At 33.7% G+C, this 14,002-nt stretch overlaps 1 protein-coding gene across 3 annotated transcripts in view; it reads left to right on the forward strand.

Annotated features, from left to right (window-relative positions):
- Positions 1-14,002, forward strand: part of ARL6 (ADP ribosylation factor like GTPase 6) — a 49,311-nt gene that overhangs the window by 14,285 nt on the left and 21,024 nt on the right. For all 3 annotated transcript variants that reach the window (XM_047722539.1, XM_047722546.1, XM_047722556.1), the window contains exon 5: positions 214-308. In XM_047722539.1, coding sequence (XP_047578495.1) covers positions 214-308 — 95 coding nt within the window. The remainder of the gene's footprint in view (positions 1-213; positions 309-14,002) is intronic.

Genomic DNA, 14,002 nt, shown 5'->3' on the forward strand with positions numbered 1-14,002 from the left:
TAATTTTTAAAAATTATGAAACAAGCATTAAATGTACCATATTATCAACCAACCTAAAAGAAATTATTTTATATGAAATATGACTAATGGTAACGTATTAGTCACTATACGTATATGTAATGAAAAGATAATACAGAGGGTAAGAAATGCAAATGAATGCAAATGTGGAAAAATGTATAAATTTACCTTTAATTTTTCTCATTCTTTATACAGAGAAGGACAAGCCATTATTTTTGTCATTGATAGTAGTGATAGATTAAGAATGGTTGTGGCCAAAGAAGAACTTGATACTCTGCTAAATCATCCAGGTATGTGTGTCTGTGATATCTGTGCTTTAGGGTCTGTTTATATAAGTTTTTTTTTTTTTTGCTCTTTGGTATTGGCAGAAGTGTTCTATGTAGTTCTCTCTTATTTAAAATTTTAAAATTTTTCTTACTGAAACATAATTAACATACGGTGTTCTATTAGTTTCAGGTATACAATATAATGATTCAACAGCTCTGTACATTAATGAATGTATTACTCCCCTTTGTTTTTGAATTTTAAAATACAGTAATTATTCAGAATTCATATCTACCGATAGCATCTTGTATTTTTTAAATTTCAAAGCAGTGTTTTCCAGGTCTCCAACCTTTATTTTCCCCAAAATTAAAATGTTCTTCTGATTGCATAAGTAATATGTGTCAACAGCAAAAAATGGAGACAGGAAAAAAAGAAAGAAGTAAAAATCCATGTATTTCAACTGTCATTAGAGTTATTTTGGTTACTATGTTTGCAGACATGTATATATATGCAGCATTTCTTAAATATTTATTCGAGAACTCTTCTAAAACAGATATTTTCTGTATTTATTTATTAAAGATTTTATTTATTTGTCAGAGAGAGAGCACAAGCAGGCAGAGTGGCAGGCAGAGGCAGAGAGAGAAGCAGGCTCCCGGCTGAGCAAGAAGCCTGATGCTGGACTCGATTCCAGGACTCTGGGATCATGACCTGAGCCAAAGGCAGATGCTTAACCAACTGAGCCACCCAGGGGCCCCTCTTTTCTGTTTTTAAACTCTAACTGCCAGCCCTACCCTCTTTTCAAAATACCAGTATTAACAATTTGGTATTTTTTTCTTGTTATTACTTACTAATTTGGGGTCATATTCTCTACACTCTTCTGCATCTACCTATTCTTGGAGAACACTAAATGCCAGAAATCCTTTTTTTTAAAAGGATTTTATTTATTATTTATTTGACAGACATTGCTCACAAGTAGGCAGAGAGGCAGGCAGAGAGAGAGAGAAGGATGCAGGCTCCTTGCTGAGCAGAGAGCCAGATGCGGGGCTTGATCCCAGGACCCAGGGATCATGACCTGAGCCTAAGGCAGAGGTTTTAACCCACTGAGCCACCCAGGCGCCCCTGGAAATCCTTTTAAGTCAATGTATATATGTAATTATTCTTTTTAATAGTGACTAATATGCTGTACTATGAGTATAGCGACCATTTATTCTATTTTACCTATTATTGGATATTCTTTTTCTTCTCCACAATACATTTCTTCAGTAAGTATTGTGGAACTCTGCATTTTTAGCTTTATTCATGGGAAAAGATTTAAGTGGTCTTTGTGCTATGACTTTTAGGAAGAGGTGATGGTTTAAAAGAAGTGTGTATTTGTTAGGAATAGAATAGAAATAGTGTGAGGCTTTCTAACAGTTCTTCCTGTTTAACCACAATAACTGTTAATTTTATTGAACACCCTTAAGCTTATTCATATATTTGGGGTAATAATTATCTAGCCTGTACATTTTATGTGACTCTTTCACTTCTAAAAACTTAAGTCTATTAATGGGTTATCTGGATTGAGAATGCATTTTTGATCATGCTTTCCCTTTGTGTTAATCTTTCCACTTTTCTTCAAAAACTGTTAAAATGTTGCCAAAAAGATGAAATGATTCCTACAAAATCAGCTTCAAATACAATGGAAACCTTGGTTTCCTTAGCTGAAGCCTTGTCCAAGTAAATTATCTTTATGTACTGATGAATTTATTTTGGGGGATAGATTCCCAAGGAAGGATTTCTCAGCTGAGGTATATGTGAACTTTAAAAATTTTTTAATTTAATTTTACTTTCTTACTGAAATATGGTTGACATACAATGTTACATTAGTTTCAGGTATATAATATAGTGATTTAACAGTTGTATATATCATGTGGTGCTTACCACGATTAGTGTAGTTACTATCTGTCACCATACAAAGTTATTACAATATTATTGACTATATTCCCTATGCTGTACTTTTTATCTCAGTGACTTACTCATTTCAGAATTGGAAGTCTGTACCTCTTAATCCCTTCACCTATTTCACCCATCCCTCCCACCCTGTCTCCTCTGGCAACCACCAGTTTGTTCTCTATATTTATGAGTCTTTGTTTTGTTGTGTTTTTATCCATTTGTTTTGGTTTTTAGATTCTGGATATAAGTGAAATCATGGTATTTGTTTTTCTGTGACTTATTTCACTTAGCATAACACTCTCTAGGTCTATCTACCTTGTCACAAATGGCAAGATTTTGTCCCTTATGGCTGAGTAATATTCTCTTGTTTACCACATCTTCTTATCTATTCATCTGATGATGGACATTTAGGATGCTTCTGTTTCTTGTTACTCTAAATAATGCTGCAGTACACATAGGGGTGCATATTTCTTTTCAAAATCGTTTTTGTTTTCTTGGAATAAATACCCAGTACTGGAATTATTGGCTTGTATGGTATTTCTAAGAATTTTAATTTTTTGAGGAACCTCCATACTGTTTTCCATAGTGGCTGAACCAATTTATATTCCCACCAGTAGTGCATTAGGGTCCCCTTTTCTTTACATTCTCACCAACACTTGATTTTCTTGTTTTTTTGATACTAGCCATTCTGACTGGTATGAGGTGATATCTCACTGTAGTTTTTGTTTGTATTTTCCTGATGATTAGTGATACTGAACATCTTTTCTATTTGCCATCAGTATGTCTTCTTCAAAGAAATATCTTTTCAGGTCCTCTGCCATTTTCAAATTGGATTATTAGTGTTTTTTGGTATTTAGTTGTATGAGATCTTTATATATTTTGGAAATTAATCTCCTATCAGATATATGATTTGGAAATACTTCCTCCCATTCGGTAGGTTGCCTTTTCATTTTGTCGATAGTTTCCTTCACTGTGTAAAAGCTTTTTAGGTTAATGTAGTACCAGTAGTTTTTCTCTTATATCCCTTGCCTGAGGGAAAAATGTTGCTACAGCTGATATCCAAGAGATTACTATGTTTTCTTATTGGAGTTTTATGGATTTGGGTCTTACATTTAGGTCTTTAATCCATTTTGAGTTTATTTTTATATATGGTGTAAGAAAGTGGTTCAGTTTAATTCTTCTGCGTGTAGCTATCCAGTTATTCCAGCAGCATGTATTGAAAAGACTGTCTTTTCCCATTGTATTTTCTTGCCTCCTTTGTCGTAGATGAAGTGAACATATAAGCATGGGTTTATTTCTGGGTTCTCTATTCAGTTTCATTGATCTGTGTGTCCATTTTTGTACCAGTGCAATACTATTTTGATTACTATAGCTTTGTACTATAGCTTCATATCTGGGATTGTGATACCTTCAGCTTTGTTCTTCTCAAGATTGCTTTGGCTATTTCGAGTCTTTTGTGGTTCCATACAAATTTTAGAATTATTTGTTCTATTTCAGTGGAAAATACTACTGGTATTTTGATGGGAATTGCATTAAATCTGTAGGTTCCTTTGGGTAGTATGGACATTTTAACAGTATTCTTCGAATCCATGACTTAGTGTATCTTTCCATTTGTTTGTGTTGTCTTCAGTTTCTTTCATCAGTGCCTTATAGTTTTCAGAGTACAAGTCTTTTACCTCCTTGATTAAGGTTATTCCTAGGCATTTTATTCTTTTTGGTGCAGTTGTAAATGGGATTGTTTTCTTAATTTCTCTTTTTGCTGCTTCATTATTGGTATATACAACAAATTTCTGTTTATTAATTTTGTATCCTGTAACTTTATTGAATTCATTTATTAGTTTCAATAGTTTTTGGTGGAATTTTTGGTTTTACTGTATATACTATGTTATTTGTAAGCAATGAGTGACAGTTTTACTTTTCTCTGCCAGTTTATATACCTTTTATTTCTTTTTCTTGTCTAATTACTGTGGCTACAACAGTAACCACAATAAAAGTGGCAAGAGTAGACATCATTGTCTTGTTCCTACTTTTAGAGGAAAAACATTGTTTTCTACCATTGAGTACTATATTAGCTGTGAGTTTTTCATATGTGGCCTTATTATGTTAAGGTATGTTCTCTCTAACCCCAGTTTGTTGAGAGTTTCTTATCATAAACTGATGTTATATTTTGTCAAATGCTTTTTTTGCATCATGTGGTTTTTATCCTCCCATTTTGTTCATAGGGTATATCATGTTGATTTACTTGCTAATACTGAACCATGCTTGCATCCCTGGAATAAATCTAACTTTACCATGGTGTATGATCCTTTTAATGTATTGTTGAGTTCGATTGGTGAATATTTTGTTCAGGATTTTTGCATCTATGTTCATCAAGAATACTGACCAGTAATATTTTTTTAGAGTGTTTTGTCTGGTTTTGGTATCAGAGTAATGCTGGCCTTTTAGAATGAATTTGGAAGATTTCTTTCTTCTTCTATTTTTTGGAATAGTTTGGGAAGGGTAAGTATTAACTCTTCTTTAAATGTTTGGTAGAATTCACCGGTGAAGCCCACTGGTCCTGGACTTTTGTTTTTTGGGAGTCTTTTGTTTTTGATTCAATTTTATTACTAGCAGTCAGTCTGTTCAGATTTTCTGTTTCTTCCTGATTCTGTCTTGGAAGATTGTATGTTTCTAGGAATTTATCCATTTATTCCAGGTTGTCCAATTTGTTGGTATATAATTTTTCATAGCAGTCTGTTATAATCCTTAGTATTTCTGTGGTTCTTCAGTCTTCTCCTCTTTCATTTCTGATTATATTCATTTGGGTTCTTTATGTCTTTTTTCCTGGATGAGTTGGCTAAAGGTGTATCAGTTTTATTTATATTGGTTTCATTGATCTTTTCAGTTGGCTTTTTAGTCTCTATGTCATTTATTTTCTCCTGGAACTTTATTTCCTCCTTCTAGTAACTTTAGGCTTTATTTGTTGTTCTTTTTCCATTTCTATTAGGCAAAGGATCATAATGTTTATTTGAGATTTTTTTGTTGTCGTTTCTTGATGTAGGCCTGCATTGCTATAAACTTCCCTCTTAGAACTGTTCTTGTGAGGAGTGCCTGGGTGGCTCAGTTGGTTAAGTGTTGGACTCTTGATTTCAGCTCAGGTAATTATCTCGTGGGTTGTGGGAAGTGAGCCCTGCATTTGCATCTCTCTTTCTCCCCTCCCTCTGCCCCTCTACTCCTCTGTGTATTCTCTCTCTCTCTCAAAAAGAGATCTTGAGAAAGAAATCTTAGGGGAAAAAAAACAAAACTGCTTTTGCAGGACGTCTGGATTGGTCAGTTGGTGGTGTCCGACTTTATTTTGGGTAAGGTCATGATCTTGGGTTTCTGAGGTCAAGTCCTGCATCAGGCTCTGCACTCAATGCAGAGTCTGCTTGAGATTCTCTCTCTCCCTTTGCCCTCCCCCTATGCTGCTTATGCTAATCTCTCTTAAATAAAAATTAATAAAATCTTTATAAAAAAAGAACTGCTTTTTGCTATTTCCGTAAAATTTTGAACTATCATGTTTTCATTTTTGTCTAAGTATTTTTTTTATTTCCTTTTTGATTTCATCATTGACCCATTGGTTGTTTAGTCTCCATGTATTTGTGTTTTTTCTGTTCATTTTCTTGTAATTGATTTCTTGTTTTATACCGTTATAGTCAGAAAAGATGCTTGATATAATTTGAGTCTCTATCTCCTTAAATTTATTGAGACTTGTTTTGTGGCCTAACATGTGATCTGTCTTGGAGAATATTCCATTTGTACTTGAAAAGAATGTATTCTGCTGTTTGGGGATAGAATATTCTGTGTATATCTGTTAAATCCACCTGGTGTTCATGCAAAGCCACTGAACAAAGTTCCTTATTGATTTTCTGTCTAAATGATCTATCTACTGATGTAAATGGGGTCTTAAAGCCCCCTACTATTGTATTATGGTCAACTTCTCCCTTTATGTCTGTTAATACTCACTTTATATATTCAGGTGTTTCTATGTTGGGTGCTTTGGTATTTACAATTTACAATTGTTATATCCTCTTGTTGGATTGATTTATTTATCATTATGCAATGCTTTTCTTTGTCTCTTGTTACAATCTTTGTTTTAAAATATATGTTATCTGGCATGAGTGTTGCTACCCCAGCCTTCTTTTGCTTCTTTTTGCATGGAATATCTTTTTCTATGCTTTCATTCTCTGTGTCTGTGTCTTAAGGTCCTGAGTAGTCTCTTGTAGACAATACATAGTTGGGTCTTGTTTTTTTAATCCATTCGGTCACCCTATATATGAACATTTTTAATTGAAGTATAAGCTGTTCACAGTCAGATGCTCAGGTCTTAAGTTATAGTTCAGTAATTTTGACAAATGCATAGATTCATATAACTACACTGCCTGTCAAGAAACATTTTCACTACCCCAGAATGTTCTTTCACACCCCTTCCCAATCAACACTTCACACCTCATACCAGCGAACTAATCTGATTTCTATCACCAGATTAATTTTGCCTCTTCTACAGTTTCATATAAATGGGAGTAAGAGCACATACATTTTCGTGCATAGGTTTTTTTTTTTATTTGGCATAATGTTTTGGGGAGTCATCTATGTTGTCATATATATCACTTGATTATTCCTTTTTATTCCAATGTAACATTCTATTATGTATGTATACCATAGTTTGTTTATCCAGTATCCTGTTCAGTAACATCCAGACTGTTTCTAGTTTAGGACTAGTATGAATAAACCTGATATAAACATTCTTGTAAAAGGCTTTTTATAGACATGTTTTCATTTCTCTTCAAAAAATTCCTAGGAATGATACTGCTGGGTCATAGGATAGATGTATGGGTGATATTTAAGGAATTTCAAAGTGGTCAAACTATTTTATTGTTAGTAACATAAATGAGAGTTCCAGTTTCTGCATCTCCTTTCCAATTATTGATTTTTTTTTTAATTTTAGCCTTTCAATTGAGTATATAATAGGATCTCATTGTGCTTTTAATTTGTATATTACTGGTGATTATTGTTGATCACTTTTGCGTATTCTGTTTGCCAGTCTTGTACATTCTCTTATAAAATGTCTTTTTAAGTCTTTTGCCCATTCATTAATTTGGTTGTCTTCTTATTATTGAAATTTAACATTTCTTTATAAGTTCTTTGTTAAATAAAAGACCTTTATTTAACACATATATTTTATTAAACATATTTTTAACAATTATAACAATTGTTATATTATAATAATTGTTATAATAATTAAATAACAAATATAACACATATTTTATTAAACACATATATTTAACAAAGACTTTTGTTAAATATATGTGTTTTGAAGATTTCTCATCAGTCTGTGTCTTGCCTGTTTATTTTCTTCACAGTATCTTTTAATGAATAGATACATCTAATTTTGTTGAAGTATAATTTATCAATTTTTCTTTTAAATACAAGCTTTCTGTGTACTCGCTAAAAAAAAAATCTGTGCCTAAGTTTTCTAACATATTCTCCTATGTTTTCTTCTAGAAGCTTCATAGTTCTGGCTTTTATGTTTAGATCTGAGATCCATCCTGAATTTTTGCACTTTCTTCATACAGCTATCCAATTATCCCAAAATATTTGTTTGAAAAAAATTTTTTTTCACTGAATCATTTGTCAAAATCATCTGACTTTCATACTTACTGAATTTAATTTGAAAAAAAAAAAGCATATATATATATACACACCAATTTCTGGACTCTCTGTTCCATTCCATTGATCTCTTTTATGGCTTTTCACATTTGGCCTTTTACCATGGATTTATAATAAATCCTGAAGTCAAATAGGATAAATCCTCCAAACTTGATCTACTTTTTCAAGATGATTTTGGTAGTTCTAGGTGTTCCATATTTCAAATAAGTTTTTAGATCAACTTATTAATTTTTTTGAAAAACTTGTTGAGATTTTATTTTAATCATATTTGGGGATAGTTGACATCTTAACATTGGACTTAACACTGAATGTTCCACCTCATGAGCATGGTATGTCACTTAATATGTTTATGCTTTTCTTTATGGTTGTCTGTCGGGGTCTTATACATCATTCATTCAGCTTACCCATTTGTTTTTTATATTTTTGAAGCTACTATAAATAGTATATTTTATTTCATATTCTAATGGCTCATTGTTAGTATAGGAAAATATTGACTTTGTATTCTGGGAGGTTTTTAAATATATTTACTCTCATAGTTTTTCTGTATATTTCTTCAAATTTTCTATGTCTAAAGCCCAACATCAACAGAAATTCTACTGCTGCTTTTTTAACCTTTATGCCTTTTATTCTTTTTCCTATCTCACTGCACTGGCTAGGACCTTCAGTACAATATTGAATAAAAATGCTAAGTTTTGTCTTATTCCCACTTTCTTCCTGTCCTAAATCCTGGTGCTTGCTTCTCTTCCTTACTAATCAGTGTCCTTTGTGGCATTTTGTTGTTGTTGTTGTTCCAGAATAGGGCACTTTTTCCTCGCATTAAAAACCTGTTCAGGTGATAGCCTTTTTCCCCAGGGATTTTCTTAATGGCATATGGAAATTCTGTCTGGATCTCTTGGTTGGCAGACGCTGCTTCTTCTGTTATTTTGACATTTTTTAAGGCAAACCTCTTTCTGAAATTACCAAACCATCAAATTCTCTACCTTCCCATTGCTTTATGTTCATATAGTAACTTCACCTTTTCTTGAATCATGTTAGAATCTATACTATAGGAATGCCTTTTTATAGCAATTCTGCACCCACACAGAAGCTATATTTTCAGTATGAGGTAAAAAGGTATTTCATGAAAAGTACAAGATTTTCTTGCCTGCTGGTGTAACTACAACAATGGCTTCATGAATTGCCTTTTATTTTTTCACAATGGCCCTTATACTGCATTCATTTATCTTGAAATGGTAGACATCCATAACTGCAGATCTCAATCTGTGATACTATCAAGTAATTCAATTTTCTCCTCGAATGACATGACTTTTCTGTGGTTCTTGGGAGCACTTCCAGCATGACTGGTGGTACTTTGTATGGGTCCCGTGGTTTAATTCAGGATGTACAGTATTGCACAAAATAAAAAAATATGTGAGAACTGTGAGAGATAGCTTTTTGTGGTACACGATTTCCTGGAGAAAGGAACTATTTATGTAGGATGATTAGTATCACATAGCATTTTAAGCAGATACTTCCAACACTTGAGCTCACTGCAATAGTAGCTACAGGAGATGGCTATGAAATTATTAACAGTGGTACAAGATTACTATAATTTTATGCAGTTATGATTTAATACTGCATCTTTCACTCATTTGCATTTTTCTTAACTGAATGCTACCATATTTGGTTTATATGTGCATAAGTATTGATAAATTTTAACTTTTTATAATAGATTTGTTTATCTTTTATGGTAGTAAGTGGTAAAATCATCTCATTTCTATATATATTTTATGCCTTCATGAGATGCCCAACCTTTTCTTAATTTTCCTTCAGGGTTTCTAAGCTTCATGATTTGTTTACAGGATTTTTCAAATTGTTGCAAATCTCCAAAATATTCTTCAATATATTTACTGAAAAAAAAGGCCCATGTAAGTGGACTTGCATAATTCAAGCCCATGTTGTTCACTATCATTATCATTCATCCATTGATAGACACTTAGGTTGTTTCTATACCTTATTCCCATTCTTTTTTTTTTTTTTTTTTTTAAGATTTTATTTATTTATTTGACAGACAGAGATCACATGTAGGCAGAGAGGCAGGCAGAGAGAGAGAGAGGAGGAAGCAGGCTCTCCACTGAGCAGAGAGCCCGATGCGGGGCTCGATCCCAGGACCCTGAGATCATGACCTGAGCCGAAGGCAGAGGCTTTAACCCACTGAGCCACCCAGGTGCCCCCTTATTCCCATTCTTTACATTTATTTTACCACTAATTATGATGCTCACTAGGGTTTGCTTATATCTTTATTGGGTCAAGGAAATTTTCTGTTATTCCTAATTTTTCAAAAGGTTCCATTATAGCCTAGTGTTATAATTTACCAAATACTTTTTCTACATCTGTTACAGCAATAATACTACACTGTATTCACATCTGTTAAACCAAACATACATTCCTGGGTTAAACCTCATTTGAATATTAACCTTTCAATATATCACTGAGTTGGATTTGCTAACATTTTATTAAAAATTTTTGGTTTTGTGCTTGTAAGGTTTTTTGGTTTATAACTTTCTTAAAATGCTTTAGTCATCAGGGTGATAGAGGCCTTATAAAATGAGTTGGAAAATATTTATTCTTTCTCCTTTTACTTTATTTTTTGGATTGGGTAGAATTGGTATTATTTCATCCTTAAATGTTTGATAGAAGCCATCAGGGTTGGGATTTTGTGTGTGTTGGCGGGGAATATAAGGGAGTAAGAGGGACTGTGAATTAGGAGTTAAATTTCATTAAATGATAAAAGGCTATTAAAGTTTTATATTTCTCCTTAGGTCACTTTTGGTAATTTTTGACCAGATTTTAAAATTAATTTATGTTATCAAGTTTACTGACATAAAATTGTTTATATTATCCTCTTACTGTCCTTTTAATGTCTGTAAGATCTGTGTATGTTCCTTCATTTCTGATATTGATCATTTGTTTCCCCCATTTTTTTCTTGCTCAATTTTTTAAAGACTTTATTGGTTTTATTAACTTTTTATGAACTCTGGCTTTGTTAATTTCTTCTGTTGGTTGTTTTTAAAAAATTTTGTTAATTTCTCTTCTTTTTTTATTATGAATTTTCTATATATATATAGTATCTCATTGTCTATTACCTTTTTCAGATAGAAGTAGAAATCATTGATTTTACACCTTTTCTAATATGAGCATTTAAAGCAGTACATATTCTCTAGGGATTTAGTTACATGTCACAGATTTCGATGTTTGTTTCCTTTTTTATTTAGTGTGAAGTATTTTCTAATTTACCTTGTGAGTCCTTTTTTGATCCTTAGATTTTTTAGTAGTGTATTATTTAATTTACATATATGGGAATTTTCTAGGTTTCTTTTTGTTACAAATTTCTAACTTAAATCCATTTGATGGAATAACATATTCTGTAAGATTTCATCCTTAGAAATATTGGGTCAGTATTTATATTGGTCTGGCTTGGTGAATGGTCCATCTGCAGTTAAGTAAAATACGTATTTTGCTGTTGTTGGATGAAAGGTCTATAAATGTCAGTTAATAGTATTCATTTATTAGGTGCATATACAGTTAAAATTGTTTTGTCATTTTGAGTGAGTGACACTTTCATAATTTTTAAATGCCTATCTTTTTCAAAGAGAAAGAGGCAAACCAAGAAACAGATTCTTAACTTTAAAGAAGAAACTGATGGTTACCAGGGGGGAGATGGGTGGGAGATGGGCTAAACAGGTGATGGGGATTGAGGAGGGCACTTGTGATAAGCAGGGGGTGTTGTATGAGCAGGTGGTAATGTATGGAAGTGTTGAATCACTAGATTATATACCTGAAACTAATATTACACTGTATGTTAACTAGCTGGAATTTAAATAAAAACTTTAAAAAAGCACTGACATATAATAAACTGCACAGAGCAACAACAAGTGTCTGTCTTTTCCCTTCAACTTGAACACTACTTTGTCTAATAATAATGTAGCCATGCGAGCTTTCTTACATTTAAATGCATGTTTTTCCATCCAGTTCCTCTTGGCCTGTTTGTGTCCTTATGTTTAAAGTGTGTTTCTTGTAAACATTGTATGATTATGTGTGGCTTTTTTACCCATTCTGACATTCTCTGTTTCAGGGTAAATTCTAGCTGGACTAAATATTTAAATGTAAAAATCACACCAATGCAGCAATAGAAGAAACTATGGGAGAAGTTTAAAATAATTCTGGGACAAGAGGAGACCTTTCCAGCTATAACACAGAACCCAGAATCCTAAAAGATTGATGAATTTGACTACTTAAAAAATTTTTAATTACAAAACAAACCATGAGCAGTCAAAGGCAAATGACAAGCAAGGGGGTTATTTGCAGTTCATATCAGAGCTACAGGACTTTTTTCCTTACTACTTATGGTGTTCCTACAAATCCTAAGAAAATAAACACTTAGGGTGCCTGGGTGGCTCTGTCAGTTAAGCGGCTGCCCTTGGCTCTGTTCAGGATCCCAGGGTCCTGCATCAGGCTCTCTTCTCAGTGGGGAGACTGCTTCTCCCTCTCCCTGTGCTTGTCACTTCCCCTGCTTGTGTTTCCTTTTCCTGTCAAATAAATAAAATTTTAAAAAGAGAGAGAGAGAAACTTAATTGAAAAATGGGGAGTGGCGCCTGAGTGGTTCAGTCAGTTAAGAGTCTGCCTTCAGCTTAAGTCCTGATCCCAGGGTCCTTGGATGGATCCTGGAGTCAGACTCCCAGCTCAGAGGGAAGTCTGCTTCTCCTCTCTCTCTGCCCCTCAGCCCCATTCATGCTTTCCTTCTCTTTCTCTCTCAAAAAAATAAAATCTTAAAAAAAAAATGGGAAAAGGTTTGGGTAACATAGTTCATTGAAAAAAGAAATAGAACCATCTTTTGAATATATACAAAAATTCTTGACCTTTCTCAAAACAAAGTAAACATATTCTGATAATACTTTTTACCTATCCACCATCATAAAAAGATCAATAGGTTTGATAACACTCTTGGCAAGGGTACTGGAAATGTTCATTCTTACACATTATTGTTGATATATAAATTGATACATTTTTAAAGGAAGGCCTCGCAGTAATCACTATCAAAATAGCAATTTACATATCCTTTAACTATCAATATTTTATTTTATTTTTTTATTTATTTTTTTAAATTTTATTTTTTATGAACATAATATTTTTATCCCCAGGGGTACAGGTCTGCGAATCGCCAGGTTTACACACTTCACAGCACTCACCATAGCACATACCCTCCCCAATATCCATAACCCGACCCCCCCTCTCCCAACCCCCCTCCCCCCATCAACCCTCAGTTTGTTTTGTGAGATTAAGAGTCACTTATGGTTTGTCTCCCTCCCAATCCCATCTTGTTTCATTTACTCTTATCCTACCCCCTTAACCCCCCATGTTGCATCTCCTCTCCTTCCTATCAGGGAGATCATATGATAGTTGTCTTTCTCCGATTCACTTATTTCGCTAAGCATGATACCCTCTAGTTCCATCCACGTCGTCGCAAATGGCAAGATTTCATTTCTTTTGATGGCTGCATAGTATTCCATTGTGTATATATACCACATCTTTTTTATCCATTCGTCTGTTGATGGACATCTAGGTTCCTTCCATAGTTTGGCTATTGTAGACATTGCTGCTATAAACATTCGGGTGCACGTGCCCCTTCGGATCACTACGTTTGTATCTTTACGGTAAATACCCAGTAGTGCAATTGCTGGGTCATAGGGTAGTTCTATTTTCAACATTTTGAGGAACCTCCATCCTGTTTTCCAGAGTGGTTGCACCAGCTTGCATTCCCACCAACAGTGTAGGAGGGTTCCCCTTTCTCTGCATCCGCGCCAGCATCTGTCATTTCCTGACTTGTTCATTTTAGCCATTCTGACTGGTGTGAGGTGATATCTCATTGTGGTTTTGATTTGTATTTCCCTGATGCCTAGTGATATGATGTGTCCCACATGATGACATGTGTCTGTTGGCCATCTGGATGTCTCCTTTGCAGAAATGTCTGTTCATGTCCTCTGCCCATTTCTTGATTGGATTATTTGTTCTTTGGGTGTTGAGTTTGCTAAGTTCTTTATAGATTTTGGACACTAGCCCT

This window comes from Lutra lutra, chromosome 1 (genome assembly GCF_902655055.1).
Source record: "Lutra lutra chromosome 1, mLutLut1.2, whole genome shotgun sequence".
NCBI lineage: Eukaryota > Metazoa > Chordata > Mammalia > Carnivora > Mustelidae > Lutra > Lutra lutra.